The 19,991-nt window shown below is 36.7% G+C and overlaps 2 protein-coding genes across 2 annotated transcripts; both read right to left on the bottom strand.

Annotated features, from left to right (window-relative positions):
- Positions 1 to 6,932: 6,932 nt before the first annotated feature.
- LOC127964377 (interphotoreceptor matrix proteoglycan 2) lies at positions 6,933 to 17,294 on the bottom strand. Its single transcript, XM_052564547.1, has 16 exons — positions 17,219 to 17,294; positions 15,930 to 16,060; positions 15,626 to 15,790; positions 15,444 to 15,502; positions 15,097 to 15,117; positions 14,340 to 14,530; positions 14,202 to 14,260; positions 13,204 to 13,309; positions 11,897 to 12,936; positions 10,884 to 11,103; positions 10,571 to 10,781; positions 10,220 to 10,408; positions 8,623 to 8,824; positions 8,396 to 8,475; positions 8,229 to 8,313; positions 6,933 to 8,037 (listed from the first exon to the last, which is right to left on the bottom strand). Exons 1-15 carry the CDS (start codon positions 17,292 to 17,294, stop codon positions 8,271 to 8,273), a joined length of 2,793 nt encoding a protein of 930 aa, XP_052420507.1. The 3' UTR covers positions 6,933 to 8,037; positions 8,229 to 8,270.
- Positions 17,295 to 17,517: 223 nt separating this feature from the next.
- On the bottom strand, positions 17,518 to 19,782 carry LOC127964375 (interphotoreceptor matrix proteoglycan 1-like). The gene is made up of 4 exons (XM_052564545.1): positions 19,704 to 19,782; positions 19,403 to 19,606; positions 17,762 to 17,928; positions 17,518 to 17,622 (listed from the first exon to the last, which is right to left on the bottom strand). The coding sequence occupies exons 1-4, from the start codon at positions 19,780 to 19,782 to the stop codon at positions 17,593 to 17,595; spliced, it is 480 nt and encodes a 159-aa protein (XP_052420505.1). The 3' UTR covers positions 17,518 to 17,592.
- Between the last annotated feature and the right edge of the window lie 209 nt (positions 19,783 to 19,991).

Here is a 19,991-nt window from a genome sequence, read left to right as displayed (position 1 = left end):
TAAAAATAGTCTGTGATGCTATATGAAATTTCAGGTTGTTTTCCCCCGTTTTATTTAGTGATCATGAAAGAGTTAACATGTTTTAATTATGTCATGTGATTGTGGTGGAGGGTCACACGATTATGTGGGAATGGGGAAATCAGTCAGCGGTTCAATGACAGATGCTAGGGAGAGGTTGACTAAATAAAGTTAATGAAATATTATTATTTAAATAATATTCTAAATAAAGCTAAATTATATCTAGTATAATATGAAATATCAGGTACACATATTAGTTTAATCAATGAAGGGGTCCTTAAGTAACCTACAGTACTGATGGGGTAATGGTGATACTGGGCACTGTAAAAAAAAAAAAAAAAAAAAAAACAAAGGTTGACCTAACTCAAAAAAAATGAGGCAACCTATCACACTCAACTTGTTAAGTTAACTCAACTAGCAACCAACAACTTAAAAACTTAAGTTCATCTAATGAATAAATGTCAGTCTATTGAGTGTTAAGAAATCTGTCAGAACAACCAAAGATTTTTCAGCATTTAGCAATGCTAAACTTTTTTGACCATCCTCTATTTTAGAATAATGTTTTCCAAAGCTTTCTACATATCATGGGCATTTTGACTCTTAAAATGCAAAACATTTATGCTGATAAACAAATGTAATAAACAAGTTGCAATGAGATGCACATATACCTCAGCACACGATCTAAACCATGGTGAGGATCAACAAATTTTAAATCAATAAAAATATGAACTCTCATCCACATGACAGCTAACTGACAGTGACAACAAGTTATGCCAGTAAAAAGTAAAACAATGATAACAGGAAATGTTTCAATGCATGCTACGAACTTGTGCAATATTGTTCATTGTAAAATTGTTTGTTCCGATGACTCAATTTGAAAATGATAACAAATACTTGAGTATTTAAGTAAGGTAAACAGAACAACCTTTGCTAGTGACATGTTTAGTGTATTTTTGTTAGATTCACTCAAAAAAATAAAAAAAATAACTGACTTCTCCTTCTAAAAATTATTTGTTCAGTCTACTTGTTTACATTGGTTAGTACGACTTTTCGAAAGTTGAATTTTTTACAGTGTGGCGTGTGTAATGTTTTGGTACAGATGATTGTGTGTGCTTTGCTCCACAGCTGTGATTGGCTCCAAGGGAGAGTCGTGTTGAACCAAATGAACTTCACGCACATGTTCCTGCAGAAGACATTTTGGTCACAAATATAAACAGACACGCATATCAATTAACAAACAAGCAGAAAAAAGACAAAAGTGTGGAAAAAATATGCTTGCATAAAACACTAAAGTAATGAGCGCTTGATGCCCTGCACAAAGGACTAAATTGTCCTCAAAGTTCATTGGTGGCCCTTGACATCAGTGATCAGTGGTGTTAAATGTGCACATTTTTTATGTGTTTGTGTTTCTTCAGAGGAAGAAAAAGTGACTAAATGCAGCTGTTGGCAGGATATGTGTGTGTGGGGAACTGATGAATTCTACTCAGGAGGGTGATTCATTATAAACATCGCCAGAAAAGTCGAAGCACACAGAACCATTAGGATTGTATCACTGACAAATAATGTACAAATGTGCCCTGCAGCAGGACGTTTATCTGATTTATCACTTGATGCACACCAATAACAGTTAGAATCTCATTCTGTGTCTGTGTCCAAAACTTATCTCAAACGCTTAGTATGTAAGAGTGTCTTAGATCAGACATATTATACTTTCACATTCTGTCATGATTGTATTTTATTTATGTTGCTGTTTTCCATTCAGGTATAAAAATGCAACAAAAATAACCATTCGGAATGGGAGCTGCGCAGTGACATGATGAACAGGGGTTTCACGCCGTAACTAACACTATCCCCACGTTCTACGCCTGTTTCTCTTCACTTCTGTACTGTCCGAAAATAAGTACGTCAAAAATTAACAGTAAGCAAAGAGCCCTAAAATGAACTACTTCCACTAGACTCTATTCTATTACTATTCTATAAGACCTCAGTCATCGTTAAATGTGACGGGGCTAACATCGTAGGTCAAAAGACCATTTCAATATAGTGCTGTTGTCCTTTACATTTATATAAAACAATAAATACTTAACCGGTTATAAAAACACCTAATCAGATTTAAAAAAAAAAAAACATTAATGCCTTAAATGACATGAAATTAATTAAAGTGATGTGACACTACTTTTTCTGAAGCATGGAAAATCTTTCACTGAATCACAGGTTGTTTGAAACTGAAGTGCATGAAAATTCCCCACATCACGTGATTTCAGAAAATAAGGCTATCCACCTTATTTTTCCATAAAAGTGGACAAGGCCATTTGTGAATTTAATGTGTCTGGCTTCCAGCGTCATTAATTACCAGTTCTTTTTAGTTGTACAAAACAGCTTGTTTTGCAGCTTGATATTTTAAACTGGTGTGTCTTTACATATTATTTTAATGTAGTATCTTAATTATGAACATACAGGGTTTTAGTGCAAACCGTACCGTTTATTGCACGTTGTTATTTGTCTCATTATTTCCCTACAGTGGCTAATGAACAGGAGGTCTCACACATTTATAGAAAACAGTTCACTTCCGCATTGTGAAATGAGGTGGATTATGCCAGACTGATTAGAAAATTGGATTTCAAACCTTTTAACGTTTGGTTAAATGGGCCATTCTACAGAATTGGTTCAAACGGCTGACCCACAACCAAAGATGTGCGATAGCTAAGATGATTTGATAGTTTTAGGTTCAATGTATACTCAAACTAATGAATCCTTAACTTTAAAATCCGTATGATCAACCTTTTGCCATTTATAAAGAAAAATGTGATTAAAAATACAACAAATCTCATTAATTGCATGGTAAAAATGTTATTGTTATTGATTCACCTCTGAAAAAAAAAAAGCAAAAACAGTCAAATCTAGATAAGCAAAATCAAGTCAATAATCCTTCTAATTAAATCTTTATATTAAATTTTAATTTTTTTATATAAATATTCCCAAACTTTCTGAAAATACAATATGAGAATAAACTGTAGAATTACTAGAAATGTGAACCTTGGATAATATACAATTTGCATACATAAATTATTTGAAAACAATACAGTTACACTACAGTTTCTGACTCTGACTTGGGGCCAATTCTGTAGAATAGCCCATATAGTTAATGTAGCACTTGATATTCAGTTATACAAAGTGAAGCACTGAACCAATATTTTTTACTTATCTGATCTTGGTTCAGTTTTCATTCATTTTAATACAAGGAAATAATATAGAAAAAAAAAATAGTTGTTAATTGGCCTAGTTTGACAAGTCCTTACTAAGAACACAAAAGTGCAACATGTAAATTAAAAAACTGATTGCATACATTACATATTAAATGCCATTATCCTGGCCAGGATTTCTATATTGCCTAAAATATTCAGTGTTTTCATACTTAATGAAGATAATGATCGTTTGCCAAGGTTTCTTTGACAGATACCTTCAGTTCATCTGTATTTTTTGGTCTCTTGTTTCTCATTTTCCTCTTGACAATACCCCATATATTCTCTATGGGGTTCAGGTCTGGTGAGTTTGCTGGCCAGTCAAGCACACCAACACCATGGTCATTTAACCAACTTTTGGTGATTTTGGCAGTGTGGGCAGGTGCCAAATCCTGCTGGAAAATGAAATCAGCATCTTCAAAAAGCTGGTAAGCAGTGTGCTCCAAAATTTATTGGAAAACGGGTGCAGACACACTAGTTTTGAAAAAACACAATGGACCAACACCAGCAGATCACATTGCACCTCAAATCATCATAGACTGTGGAAACTTAAATGATGTGATGCAATTTAAAAAATTTATTTCTCTTTGGAGTGTTATAAGCTCTTGGTGAATAAAGAAGATCTATGAAGTTGCAAAGACTAAAGTCTCAAATCCAAAGAGATATTCTTTATAAAAGTTATCACTCGTGCCTGGAGCTGATCTGTGCTGGTTGCTGAGGAAATATATCAACTTTGCACAGTGAATCGTGAATTGGCTTTCACCGTAGAATCCAGCCCGGGGTCATCACATGTGGTTGCTGCAAGCACAAGATAGACTCCTTCGTAGAATCCACCTGCTACGCCGTTCTCAAGTCTGCCCACCTCTGCTCTCTCGAACCTCTGTGAACATCCAGCTTCTTTGGCAATGAATGTTTTACCCTCCTTGTGAAGGGTGTCATCGAGTGTCTTCTGGACAACTGTCAGATAAGCAGTCTTCCAAATGATTGTATAGACTAGTGAACCAAACTGTGAGACAATTTTGCCTTTACAGGTGTCTTGAGTTGATTAGCTGATTGGCATGTCACCATATTCTAATTTGTTGAGATTTTGAATTGGTGGGTTTATGTTAAATGTGAGCCAGAATCATCACAATTAAAAGAACCAAAGACTTGTTCTACTTCAGTCTGTGTGCACTGAATTTATTTGATACACAAGTTTCACAATTTGAGTTGAATTACTTAAATAAATTAACTTTTCCACCACATTCTAACTTATTGAGATGCACCTGTATGTGTTAGCCCAATGCAGAAACGTATTGATAAAGCACTGGAGTTTGTATACCAACATATTGCTCTATTCTTTGTTAGAACTCCAAGTCATAACAATGACAAACATTATTCATTGATACATTTCTAGACAATTGCGAGCAAACAGATATTGCTGTTAGACTAGACAGAGATCTACAAGCTGCACGGAGCGAACACAACACACGCAACTAAATACACATTTTGCATGCTACAGAATGCCTCAGAGTGACAGAAACAGTTTTTAAAATAATTACTCATCAGAATAAAAATGTCCTGATAATTTACTCACCCTCATGTCATCTAAGATGTTCATGTCTCCCTTTCTTTAGTCACAAAGAATTTATCAGTACCAACTTACAGTAAATAGCAAAACAATTGGTCATTTTCTTAAAAAAAGTAATGTACACACTTTTTAACCACAAATGCTAGTCTAGCTCTGCGGGGCATGCACACTCTGTTTATTTTCGAAAGGGTGTTTGACCCTCCTTGCACATTCACTTTGTAAAGACTGGGTTAGTGCTTCTTCAGTGATGCAGGATGACTTTGAAGTTGGAGGAGAAAATGAGTTGGGAGTTTTTCAACATACCTTAACTGCACCCCTAACTGACTTACCCTCGCAGTGAAGAGCGCAGCTTCTTCTCCACAGGAATCCGCCATGGTGTTTGAGGGAGGAAAGTTTTCCCGGGTCTGCGCACACAACAAGTGGTGCAGGCATAAATATGCTAATGTTTCATTTTGATGTCACCTTGAAACAGCTAAAGATTCTTTTTAAAAACTACTTGTTTTCATGATCGGAGTCGACTCTTTCTTTTGAAAGACAATAAGTCTATACACGCTGCACTTTTAGATTTAAAACTGCAGAATGTTTTCATTTACTTAGAGCTATACGTTACACACTGCATTAAAAGTAATTTTCAAAAATCCATAATAGGGGCACTTTAAAAAACGAAATCATTTTGAGATGCAACTGTTTCGAAAAGCTTTGTTTCTCCTATATCACAACTTACAAGAACTGTCGAGTGCAAACACTGCCTCATAGTCATAGCCAATGCAGCACCTAAAATAGAGCAGCATGAAGCAGATCTGTGATAACATTGCTGTCATATTTTTCTACTTATCTAAAATATGTTTTTTTGATATTGGTCGACCATCAAGTATTTAGAAGCTGTACTTATATAACTATTACCTACATAGAAAATAGCTGCCCAGATGATTCCAAGATGGCCACCAAGTGAGCTTACTTGTCTTAAAAATAATTAAAATTAGCAGTCTGATTTGTCTTAACACAGAAGAGCTTGAAATCTCTGACAAACAGTAATACTATAAAAGGTAATGTACTAAGAGGGTTATACAAGATTAATGGTCTGTGATTTAAATAACTTTTAAGTCTAATGCATTAGGTATCTTTTACTTTGAACACCAAAGATTGATGTAGGAGCACTTAAAAAAATGGAATCATTTCGAGATGCAGCTGCTTCAAAAAGCTCAATTTCTCCTATATCACTACTTACAGGAACTGTAGCATATGGAGTGCAAACACTGCCTTGTAGTCAAAGCCAATGCAGCACCTAAAATTAAAACAGCATGGGGATTTTACACAAGTCCTTTTATCATCAGTTTTTTTTTTTTTTTTTTTGATTTTTTTTTTTATCTGAGATATTAAAAACACACACACCGCTCTCTAGAGGTTAAACTGTGAAGTGTAACTGCAACAGGTTATTCAGTTTTACATGAAATGTCGACAAAATCATTGGACCATCAGTTCTTTCACTACTGACATTGAAGAGAGAAAAACACCCATTTCTTTGTGGCTCAGGCTGGTTTTGATTGTAGTCGTTTTTCATGCTCTCTCTACTTAAAACACTAGCAAACAAATTACGGATAATTGTTTCTTTCATATGTTACACATTACCACATTCGTTTCTCATAATATCAACAAAAGGAAGTATGTGACTCTGGAGATCTTTCCATTATCATTAAATGATCAATACAACCAAACTTGAAATTCTATCATAGATCAAACACACTCATGTCATTCCAAACCCACATGCACATATGGAGTCTGTCCTAGACTTAGGGATCTCACCATGTGGTATAACACATATTAAAGCCTTTTACATTTTTATGCTAGAACTGGAAAACACAGTAGCATATCACACTTTCAGCACAGGCTGTAGTAGGTAATGCTCTGCAATCTCTGATTTGACTAATTGAGCTCTCTATTCTCTTAAATTAGCTCTGATACATGGAAGGCCATCAGCCCAAAACACATTGCAATTACTTAGACACCTCACATTGCAATAAAACACATCGGCAAACATGCAATCAAACCATACTTAACTGTCAACAATTCCTTAGTGCATGTAATAAAACTTGTAAATACAATTCTCCTGTATAACAAAGTTTTATTTCTCACAAAAAAAAAAACTCAAAGGCATCATTTACACAAACAATTCTGCCAAATCATTTCCTCACTTAATGACACATTTAGTCATTTAGCAGACGCTTTTATCCAAAGCAACTTACAAATGAGGACAATGGAAGCAATCAAAAACAACAAAAGATCAATGATATACAAGTGACAATGATGTAGGTGAATGATGACAGTATTTTCCGTTTTTACTGTAAGTAAACTATACCCTTTAACTGATACAATTTTAAATACAGTAAAGATGTAAAAAATATATATATATATACAAATGTCCATTATTGCAACAATCACTGTTGGAAGGATTTTACGAACACTCATTAAAAAGATAAATTGGAGAAATCGCATTGCTCAGTTTGGGAGCTGCAGGAATGGAAGCTTCTTCTCAGTTAAAAGAGCCAATCACCTTTATGATAGAGGTATAATTTTAATCCTGTGATTCAAGCTTATGAAGCAGATTTGTGACAAAATTGCTGTCATATTTTTCCACTTATTTAAAATGTCTTTTTTGATTTTGGTAAATCTTCAAGTATCCAGAAGCTGTATTTGTATAACTATTACCTACTTAGAAAATAGCTGCCTGGATGCTTCCAAGGTGGCCACCAAGTGAGATTACTTGTCTTAAAAATAGCAGTCTGATTTATTTCAATACAGACGAGCATAAAATCTCTGACAAGGTAATGTACTAAGAGGGTAATACAAGATGAATGGTCTGTGATTCAAGTAACTTTCAGGATGAATACATCAGGGATCTTTTTCTTTTAACATTTAAGATTGATTGTCTGAGAGACGGGCCACAGATTAGATTAGAAGGCACTAACAACACATTTCAAACAATGACAAGGATATTGTCTGTGACTAAGATCCCGTTCTATGACAGAAAATTGTCTTTAACCAAAAAAAAAAAAAGAAACAAAAATAGCCTTTTCTGTCTTGAATCATATTTTAAGAAGTGTCCATATGTAGCCATTTTAATTTGTGATGGCAAAGTCTCAGAGAGGCTGAAGTAAAATTGCTCTGGAATCACTAAGATGCCATTTCCCGAAAAGACAACACAACTTTCTGGAAGAGGAACAAATGACGCAAATCAATACAAACGCTGTATTTATAATAATATATTATAATAATAATAATAATAATAAAAGTCTGAAAAGCCCTAAAGATCCATTGATGTTTACATTAGATGCAACACTGGAGACACAAAGCATACTGTTACATTGTAACATGATGTTCTCATAACATTGTTTACTAACCTTCATTATTTTGCACTCAGCAGGCTATTGGACACTGGGCAGCTATTGACTACTGGAGGAACTTTCTCTTTGAATATCCATTGTTCTGATAAAATAAAATAAAATTACATGAGGGGTGAAAATATACAAAGCTAAAGGTAAGGCATCTTGAAAAGACGACAACTCACATTTGATGCTGCTTCAGAAAATCTGCAAACTGACGATCTCTTGCATAGAGTTCAAGGATGCGGATGCGATCTTGAATATCCTATGGAATGGACAGGAAGAGAAAATCCCAGAAACATGTATTACATACTCGCTTACACACATTTTTCAGACAGAATTTTACTTGCTCACCAAAGAGTGGTGTATACAAAATGATTCTTTGTAAACATACGCATGCGCAATCCCATACCTCCTTAGTGAGTTCACTGTTTTCATAAATATGGCGTATCTCTTCACTGCTGAACTCTGTGGATGCCTCTGCACTGGCGCTGCTGTGGACTGGGGGTTCGGGGTACCGCTGGTAGTAATGGCTGTAGCTTGTAGTTAAATCACTCTCAAACATGGGGTTATACTTAGTGGCCATGTCTAGAAATGGTGGACTGTCCTCTCTCCTTCATACAAGCATGGATACACACAAAAAAGGTTGCAACAGACATCTGCAAGGTTAAGAACCCATAACATAAAGAGTCAAGGGATCAAAGATCAGCATTGTTGATGAGTTAATGAAAATCTCATAATGGAGTTAATGGAGATGGAAGCTTCTTCCTAGGTCCTGCACATGCAGTAATTAAAAAGATGCAAGTAATAAATGAGTATTTAATGAAAATGTAACTGACTCCTAAGTGACAGTTCTTTTAAATGTTTGTTTGAACAATTTTCAACATGCAAGAGCTCCTTGGGGAAAATATTTATCTATAATATAATAATACAATAGATTTGACCCTGTTAAGTGTCAATACTTATTTTTAAATACTTATTTTTATTAAACAATGTGCATGTTCTCATTCATCACTGTTACAGTTTAATGGTTATATTCTTCTTTGATTAAATTAAAATGTTTACATTATATTTTTTTATTGGTTTTGGTTATATAGCACTCAAGGTCAAACTCTAATCAAGGGTTTGTGTCAGGTGATCAGCTCTGAAGGCTCGGACCTCTGAGGTAAATCTTTCATTAACTGGAGCTCCCTTACATAAGACAAAGTCCATATTAGAAAGAATATTATAATGCACAGTAGGGCTGTGCAAAAAATCGAATGCGATTTTCATGCACATCTCATCAGTAAAGACGCTCCTGTAATTAGAAGTATATCTCCAACAACAAAAATTGCTTTCCGCGGTTAAAATGAATGTTTTATTTCATAGTTGCCTTGGTAAAATTCGCATTTTAGGGGCTAAATATCATGTTATTGGTATTGTCGCTTCGACCCGCGGACATGAAAAACAACCACAGACTTGGCAACATTGGTTGGCATTTACTACACAGAGCCGTAATTCACTGACAATCTACACAAAATCGATTTTAAAATCGGTGGCGATTCTTTGTCAATTTTGAAAGCAATTTTGTGTTAGTTGTCGGTATACTACGGCTCTTAGTAGTAACTTCCGCTCCACCTGAACCAGTGTCGCCAAGTCTGCGGTTCGAAGCAACCCCAATACCTATAACGTGATATTTAGCCCCTAAAATGCGAATTTTACCAAGACAACCATGCCAAAAAAAAAAAAAAAAACCGTATACTTTAACCCCGGGAAGCAATTTTTTTTTATCTGGGAACCTCCTGGAATCGCGATTAGTTTTTTACTAGTTTTGAGAAGCAACAGGGCAGGATGTGTTGTGAAAACCTGGGAACCCTGATCTGAACACACGTGCTGGAGATAATACTTCTAATTAAAGCAGCGTCTTTACTGATGAGATGTGCATGAAAATCCAGTAATACAGTAAAAGTATGCGAGTTGGGATGAAACAGTGATTTACCAGATTGACTGTCATACAGTATGTGTCTCACCGTACTGGGTCCTCCATCTCATCCTTGTCATATTGGTCTCTCAGAGTTCTTGCTAGGAAAAAGATTACTCCTGACGCCACCAGAAGGAACCCGGCAACAGATGCTATGGCAATGCCAACTACGAGTGGCTCAGAAACATATTCTTCACAATGTTCTCCTCTGTACCACCAGTTTTCCCCAACACGGCATCTACAGTGCAGACAAACATACAAACAGCTACTTATTTTAAAATTAATGAATATGCCTTTCTCTAGGTAGAACAGACTTCAATGTACAGGATTTGATCTGTACTTAATTTTTTTAAATGTACGCAAATGCATTCTTGAATGTCATATAATCAAATAAACAAACCTGCAGATGGCTCCTTGGCCTGGAATGACATCACATTTCCCATCATTCAAGCAGAAGTCATGTTGAAGGTCACAGATGCTTTGGCAGGGTAGTCCATCCATGCTGAAGTAACCAGCATTACACACACATTCAGCTTCACCTGACCATTGGTTCACTGTACATTCAGCAAACCCATTACATGCTTGAAACTTGCACGGGTCTGCCTGTTCCCCTAAAACAAATATGCATATACCCACATTGATTAGCCACAGCTTTAAAGTGACGTTTGATGAGGTAGGACCAAACAGACTAAGGTTTTCTGATGTTTCCTGACCTGACTCAACATCCAGTGAATATTTGTCAATAGCGAGGTTCATGGTCTGGTAAGCTGTGTTGCAGAAATCCTCTAGAATGAGGTAAACAGCAGTACTGACTCCACGAGGAACAGGCTTTCCGAACTTCATACGGCTGTTCACCACAATACTTCCATTCCTGAAGTTCAAGATCTCCAGGTTCTCGAAGTGGCTGAGGTTTGACTGCAGATATGGCACCAGCTGAGGGACATACAATAACAATAATGATCTAATGAACTAAGAAACTTAAATGGTATTTACAGTATTCCAATCACGATCCCAATGTAACCCACCAGTCTATGATTTGCAAGCTATTCTGATAAGATCAAACACCTTAAAAAGGTTGTTTGTTTGTGCTTGCCACAACAGGATTTGAATTAAAGTGGTTCCCAACCTTGATCCTGGAGTACCCTTAAAAGTTTTTAATTCGCTATTATCTTACACACAGTCATTTCAGGTCTCAGAGGCTCTACTAATTAGATGTTGCATACATTTAGGCAAGTTTGATTAGGGAAACATACAAAATGTGCAGAGCTGGGAATTCTCCCTGACCCACTGGCATATAATATAAAACATTGTAGGGGTTCTCAACTCTGGTCCTCAAGGTCCACTCTCCTGAAAAGTTTAGCTACAGCTTTGATCAACCTGGAAAGTAGACCTCGAGTGCTGGAGCTGAACTGGTGAATAATTTAATCTGGATCAGGGATGTCCATTCCTGCTTCTGGAGGGTCACCTTCAAGCAGAGTTTAGCTTGAACACATCTGCCTGTAAGTTTCCAGCGATCCTGAAGACATTGTTTAGCTAGTTCTGGTGTATTTGTGGCTTGAGCCAAACTCTGCAGGAAGGTGGCCCTCAACTAATAGGATTGGATACTCCTGATTTGGATTGATAAGGATTTGACAGGATATGTGGTTGAAGAGAAATAACAAGTTAGGGTAGGATAAGGAAGAGGACAAACAATAGGAGCAAATGTACTTTAGAGGAGGTACACTACCAGTTCAAGAAACCGTTGCTCCAAGGCTTTGTACTCTGCAGAGCTCCTATTAAACAGATCCTCAGAGAATATCATGTTAGTTACCCGAAGACTGAAAAACACTATCAAAGACCGCCCGGGGTTAATTGGCACGGCTGTGCTGGAAACTTCATCACCCTGGATGACACCAGAGATGCCACTACCATCTTCCTCTTTGTAATGAATCACATCTAGAGATGGAGTCATGACTTTTGAATTTAAGGTATGCACCAACTCCACCTCCGCTGGGGTAATAGTGGTGATGAGGGAGAAGGGTGATTCTTTCTCAGTTGAAAAAGGAGTTGGGTAGACTGGGCTTGCTGGTTCAACGGTGACCAATATGATCTCATCCTCAGTTAGAATTTCCTCTGAATACTGTATTGCTGAAGCATCTGTTAGTACATAATCATCTTCTTCTTGTGTCATTGTGGTACTCTCAACAGATTCTTCCTGTTCCTCTTCTTCAACCTCCTCCGATTTTTCCTTTATAATCACAGCAAATTCAGTTTCCTCATCCTTTTTCATTTCTGTTAAAACTGTTTCTTCCTTGTTGACTTGCTCCGTCCTCTCTTCTTCTACAGGTACTAAAATGTCTTCCTCAGGTTTTAGGGTAGATTCTACCTTAGCCACTTTGACTGGCGGCATTGTGGGCACTTCTCTACCAACCTGTAAATTTCCATTTTCTCCAGCTTTAACAGTAATCAGTTCAGGAGTTTCTTCAGGCAAGATCTGGTCCTCTTCAGTCACTGTTGTAATTGTGGAGAATTCATAGTCCTCGATCTGTGGCTTGTCTACATCAATCAAAACTTCTTCCTCACCTTCTGTCTCTCCAGCTGGCTCTTGAGCCTTAGTAAGTACAGTTACCCAATCATCTTCTGCACCAGATCCAGAGGCGGGATTAAAATCATCAATTGTCAAGCCATTGTCTTGCTTGGCATCAATAATGGTACCCACAGCTTCAATATCCACAGCAAAAGTCTGGATGGAAGGAAACTGTGACACCAAGTCCTTGTCTTGAAGGTCTAAAAGTAGGAATAAACAAGCATCTTGAGTCTTGTGTCTTTCACCACCATGTTGGTGTCCAATCCTGGTCCTGGAGGGCCACTGTCCTGCAGAATTTGGAAACATTCCAGTGTGTCGGAATGTTGGAACAAAACTCTGCAGGATGTTAGCCCTCCAGGAGCAGGATTGCATAACAATTATTGTACACGTGAATGTTGGTCCTTTTCCTCTGAGGAACTACAGCTGGCATGGTCTATAAGGTATGATGACATAATGCTCTCCCATACCTTCTTCTTCTGATATTGTAGAATCCAAAAGGTCACCAATAGTAAAGACCTCCTTCATCACCTCTCCAGGCAGCTCAGATGGTTTTTCTACTGCTAAAATATCATCCTAGACAATGGTCAAAATAAACCAGTTGTTTCCCAGTCTTTTTTTAAGTTATGGGTAACGCTTGCAAAGTTATTCATCAATTTTACTGTTCCTATTCTTCCATTTTTAGAGTTAGGGTTTTGTTGTAATTGTTAAACATTCAACTTTGGTACAAAACTCACCCACATTTCTTGTTCTCTGTGTCAATAATGCTATCTCATATTGTGCACCTTGTTGAGTATATATATAAATATCTACAGTGGTTGGTATACTGTAGTGAGTGACACTTTACTGCCACCATGAAAGAAATTTAATTCACCTTGTGATAACGGTCTGGAGATTCTTTTGCAGGATGGGTTTCCTCTGGAGAGGTTTCCACTGACAAGAGAACATTACACAATAAAAGACTGCTGATGTACAGTTGATGTACAGTAGAGTACTAGTAGCTACAAGCAGATGAAGTAGTACCATGGATAGCCTCAGTGATGTTGGGGTGGATGTCAATAACGGTGTACTGAACAGTGGACCCTTCTGAATTACTAAAGGTGCCCTCTACCATGTTGGATTGAAGATTGATGAAGTCCATTGTCTCACTGCTGGTCTGGAGGGACACAACATATTCCACCAATGCTGCCTGTTGATTCCCAGACTTTTTTTTTAAGTTACTGGTAATGCTTGCAAAGTTAGTCATCAATTTTACTGTTCCTATCTTTCCATTTTTAGAGTTAGGGTTTTGTTGAAATTGTTAAACATTAAACTGTGGTACAAAAACTCACCCACATTTCTTGTTCTCTGTGTCAAGAATGCTATCTCAAATTGTGCACCTTGTTGAGTAAATATGTAAATATCTACAGTAGTCAGTATACTGTAGTTAGTGACACTTTACTGCCACCATGAAAGAACTTTAATTCACCTTGTGGTAACGGTCTGGAGATTCTTCTGCAGGATGGGTTTCCTCTGGAGAGGTTTCCACTGACAAAAAAACATTACACAATAAAAGACTGCTGATGTACAGTAGTGGACTAGTAGCTATAAGCAGATGAAGTAGTACCATGCATAGCCTCAGTGATGTTGGGGTGGATGTCAATAACGGTGTACTGAACAGTGGACCCTTCTGAATAACTAAAGGTGCCCTCTACCATGTTGGATTGAAGATTGATGAAGTCCATTGTTTTACTGCTGATCTCTTCACTGATTGTCTGGAGGGACACAACATATTCCACCAATACTGCCTTATCACCACTGCAGAGAGAAGACAATAACTGCACTTACAATGTATGTCCATGGGTTTGTATTGGAAATAACTTTGCACAGAACAAATGAACATGTGACGATCACAATAGTCTCACATGATCAGTTGTAATGTTGGAGTAAATTTTTTCAAAACATTGTATATTTTAAAGTGTTTATGTCAGAATTATTAAGTGAAGTGACATTCAGCCAAGTATGGTGACACATACTCAGAATTCTTGCTCAGCATTTATCCCATCCAAAGTGCACACACACAGCAGTGAACACACACCCGTAGCAGTAGGCAGCCATTTATGCTGCGGCGCCCGGGGAGCAGTTGGGGTTCACTGCCTTGCTCAAGAGCAACTAAGTTGTGGTATTGCCGGCCCAAGACTCGAACCCACAACCCTAGGGTTAGGAGTCAAACTCTCTAACCCCTAGGCCACAACTTCCCCATTCCCCATTTCTTGCCCTATTGGCTTCCATTGTAATTGCATGACTATAAACATGATTCTTGCTTGTTTATTCTTACTCAAAGAACTAACCTGCATTCATGCACGCAATCAAGTCTAATTTACCTTGAGGGATCCATCTGTGGCCTACAGGAAAGATAAAGTTCATATTTTTAGCACAATTACCACTGCAGCAGGTCATAGGCTAATGCTCCATATCATTGTTAAATTATTAATTAAGAATGGCATGTTCCAATTTGACAACCAGGAAGTGTTTCAATTCATGTAGATTTTAAATAGTGTATCTATTATTTTATTATTTAAAATCTAAATTCTTTCTATTAAAAAAAATTATGCTTGACATGTCATTTTTAAAATGCTACTTGGTTTCGCATGTGGTAATCAAATGCAGTGATATTCATTCAATATTTAAATGCAACTATAATAACAAAATTAAACATGCACTAACACACCTAATGTTCAATACCGATACGCTCTTGAATTCTGTCAGTTTCTTCAAAGCAGCTGAAATCTGCATGAAATGACAAACAGGCAACACAAAACCAAAATTATACAGTAATTAAGGTTGGTAGATAACAAACATTATACATAACATTTGTGTAAAAATTAAAGTAAGTGTGTCGGTGTGTTGTACCTTCTCTGTGATCTTGTGAGTGAGTCTGCTATGCTCACTGCTGGTGGAGTTGAACAGCTCTTCACTATATGGTTCTCCAGTCAATAACATAGCCAGCTCCACCCTCTGCTCAACTAGAGGACGTGAAGGCGAAGCAGCTGCTTCCTGCTCAATCTCATTAGTGATCTGCCACAGACAACACACACAAACTTTGTTTAGCAGGTGTTCAGAATTCATAATTCGGTTATATGTATATTTTTGTTCATCTTAGTGTTTCAGATTAGAACCAGACTTGACTTTACATCAGTATGAAGTCAAACACCACCTTAGTATCCATCTCTACTGTCATGACAGCAGATGGTGCTTCTGCAGTAACTTCCTTCTTGCTCTCTGAGACAACCTCATGTGGAACTGCTGTGGTCACCACCACAGTGGTCTCTGCGGCAAGCTCATCACCTACCAAGTTTTAAAGATAATTATTTTTCAAGCTTGTGTTGGTGCATTTAAAAAATGTTTTTGTTTTTTTTGGCATTTGCAAATTTGTCAATTGAATCTTCCAATAAACTGACGTTGACTGATAGATTCAGCTCAAAGATTGTCAAACAGTCAGGATCCATGATAGAGTTGATTTGATATAGTTCCACTTGCATTGCACATTTTTGGGGGCTTTTTACACTTCAAAAAGTATATATATATATATATATATATATATATATATATATATATATATATATATATATATATATATATATATAAACATGATTCAGAATTTAGAGGTGCTTGAATGACATTGTTTGGTACCCTGTACTACCTGCAGTCAATAAAAATGTTTTACAACAGTTTGGTTGTTGCTTTTTGTTATGTTATGTAATGTTTTTAGTGTAGCTTACTTGATAATTTTAAGGCATTCAGTTTCCTAATATTTTCCAAGTAATGTGAACACTAATAGGAAGTTAACACAACTAATTATTTTAAGTCAACAGTGCTTAAGTATACTTTATTATCAAGCTTTCTGTACAAACCATTTTAAGATGTGCAAAACTTATAATTAACACACTAGTTTACTTTTTTTACATTTTACAGATATGCATGCATATTTAAGATTTTCAGAATCAGAAAGAGCTTAATTTCCAAGTGTGCATATTTTTGTTGTTGTTTGTTTTTTTGCTGCATTGTGCCAAGTTTTTCACAACCATTAATATTATATAAACAAATGTTGTGTTATTAATCATTATACTATTTAATATTAAATCATTAATTTGTAGATGTTTAGCAGCTAGCTGCTGTAGAATGAGTCACTGATGCACATTTGTTGTGGCAGAATAGAAATTCGAATCCATAGGTACAAAGTATGGGGTTGGGGTTTAGACTAGTCCTAAAAAGTTATCCATCTAATCTTTTTTCTTCAAGACTGGTCATAACTTTAAAATTCAGGTCTTGTTCGTATTGGAAAAGTAAAACTGATTACCCCTTGACAACTGCTAGATCTTCAAGCTAGTTCATAAGATATGTTCTTCACAGTTTTCATGAGATTTGACCGAGAAGATTTTGTAAGGGTGGGGTTTATACATTTATTAAAGAAACTGTCAGCAACAACAATCATAATAGACAGACCTGGTGGCACATGGTCTTGTTCTTGGGAAGACTCCTCAGGTCTGTATAAAAAAATGAAATTGAAAAGGGCATACATGATACAAAAACCTTTAAATGTATGAGTTAACTATTCAACCACACACACACACACACACACACACACACACAAGTTCTCTAATGCATTGTACATTTAATGAAAAAAACAAGGACCAGGTATGAAGGATGTAAACCTGCATACTGAGTATGTAGGTGTAATACTGAGAAGAAAGAGGAAGATGAAAACAGACTCAGTAATACTATTACAATAAATAAATGTCTGAGGGTAAGGAGGTATTTTCTGAAAGGTTTGGGAGCGGGGGATTGGGTTAGGTGAAACGGGTTTTTAAAATGTTATTTCACCTTTTCAGCCCGGTCTGCCTGAGACTCTGCAATGGACCATAAAGATTCAAAAGACAGACATCAGATACACACATGCACCAGTCACCAATGATATTCTATTTATACCAAAACTATCAGCTAAGATAATTAGTACAACATTAACGATACAGTTCTTATGCTACATACTCTGTGGATAAATGCTAAGTGTTCTTCTGATTGGCTAAAGGCAGTGCCAATCTCCTGTACAGAGAGTCTTTCTGTCTGGCACTGGCTCATCCAGCTCTTGAATTCCTCCTGATTGGGGAGGCGATCCAAGAAGATTTTGAAAGCCTCCCAAATTATTTCCTGACATGCTGATGTAAAAACAACAACAACATCGTATTAGTACAACAAAACACATCAGAACAGTAAATAATACAATCAGTAACAGTAACGTTCTTACTGTCTGAATAAATGAACATGTCTTTCATCTCAAAAGTTAAAGGTCAGCTACCAGCGTTACAGTTGAAACCAGACCAGAGGAGGAGTCAGACAAGATCGCTCACACCTTTGATCTCCGTCATGGATATAAAGGCTTTGACCTTACTGGCCCCAATCCAATGTGTTAGCTGACTTTTAACCCCACCGTACTGCCTTCTTATTTGTTAAGGGAGAAATCACGCGTGAACTGTTAAAGATTGTCTTGAGGTTCTTCAACACTACCCAAGACCTCAGAGTGAATCTGACTGCCGAACACTAATGAGATCTCATCGTTACACACTCAGCTGTCAGCTGCACAGAACTGCTTGCACTAGCTGATTATTATGGAATGGAAATCTTTGTAGATTCTTGATGTTGAGGTTTTAACAAATGTAGATTTGATTCGAATCTTGTTACTTGGGTCAAGATTTGGTTTGGGTTTTGGGTTATATATATATTATTATATTGTTGGTCTATAATGTGGTCCTTTTACAATGTGCTAATGGTGATGATTATTTTAACCATAGGTCGGCACAACAAGAGAATCTGCAAGAACTTCACTATTTGCTATAGATTTTAATATATCTAGCAATATATACGGTATATGGTAACTTTCTGCCAGCTGTCCTTGCTCTTACCCTATTAATAAAATCCTAAAATTCTTCTTCACCCATCTCCTTGAGGCACTAGTTATTTCTTGGCCAGCTTACAGCAGTGAGCCACGTCTCATTTATTTTAGCTATCAGAACACATTTTAAGCCAGTACTTCATTAGCTAGAATCCAAATTCACATCTTGGCTTTGAATAGTTGGGTAATTGCTGTTATGCCCAATTTTTTTTTTTTTTTTTTTTAGATCTGTAAATTTAAAAAATTAACATGCTTTGTTGTAATGTAAGATAGAATGTCTATAAAAGGGTACATCAGACTCTCCGAAATGTTATCTGGTTGAGCTCAGGCCTTTAAACTGTATTAATTATAGCTTGAGACGCAAATAGCATGAGATAAAACAACAATTCAAGAGCTAATGATGTCTCATGTGTGTGCTGTTGTTTTCCAACCAAAAATGATGGCAGGATGTAAAAATGAATTCAAATATATTTTAAGTAGTAAATTCAGTGTCCACTTAATTGTGTTTTTGCGCAAAATTGTGTGTTAATATTATGTAATCTTTAAGAGATACTAGTGCTTTTGATTTTAGAATGTTCCAAAAAGGAAGTATACAAAAAGCTACTTTCAGTTCTTTGGCACTGAATTCTGTATAAATATATAGTACATTTATGTATGTACAAGCAATACTATACACAGATTATACAATGCTATTACTATTAATACTAAACGTATAACTAGGATTAGTACTAGTGTCTCACCTCTGAGCTGATAGTATTTCAGGTGGTTACTGACAGCTTGCTGCACGGTTTCTTGACTGCAGAGGCGTAATCCACTGGACAGAAAAACATTACGCTTATGTCTTGGCAAGAGTCCATGGTCTGCAGGCTTTTCCACAAACCTTTGAAACAATCTTTGTGAGCGCTCATCTAGATTTCCAAACATAGGGATATGGTCAACTTCCCCTGGAAAAAGAAATACAAACAAATTACTTGGTGATAACCATTAGCCATCAAACTCCCAACTAATACATATATACATACAGTACACAAAGATACACACCTGCAGAAATCTCCAGCTGGCGTATTGCAAAAATGCAGCCTAACCAACACAGCACACAGGTCCATATGAGCTTCCACATAGTGACTTCCTGTGGCTTGAAAATTAAGCTGTTGTGCGATAGCTTCACTTCGGACGATGTGTCCAAACCTTCCTACACCTGTACATACCTGTTACACAGTATCCCCTGACAGTTATGATAGTATATTGTTGTTATAAAGTGCCATCCAGATTGTCAAAATTGAGCACAGGTGTATAACTGTGGCGATCCTCTGGCATGTAGGCAGATGG

This window comes from Carassius gibelio, chromosome B9 (assembly GCF_023724105.1).
Source record: "Carassius gibelio isolate Cgi1373 ecotype wild population from Czech Republic chromosome B9, carGib1.2-hapl.c, whole genome shotgun sequence".
Lineage (NCBI taxonomy): Eukaryota > Metazoa > Chordata > Actinopteri > Cypriniformes > Cyprinidae > Carassius > Carassius gibelio.
This window is presented reverse-complemented; position numbering and strand designations above follow the sequence as displayed.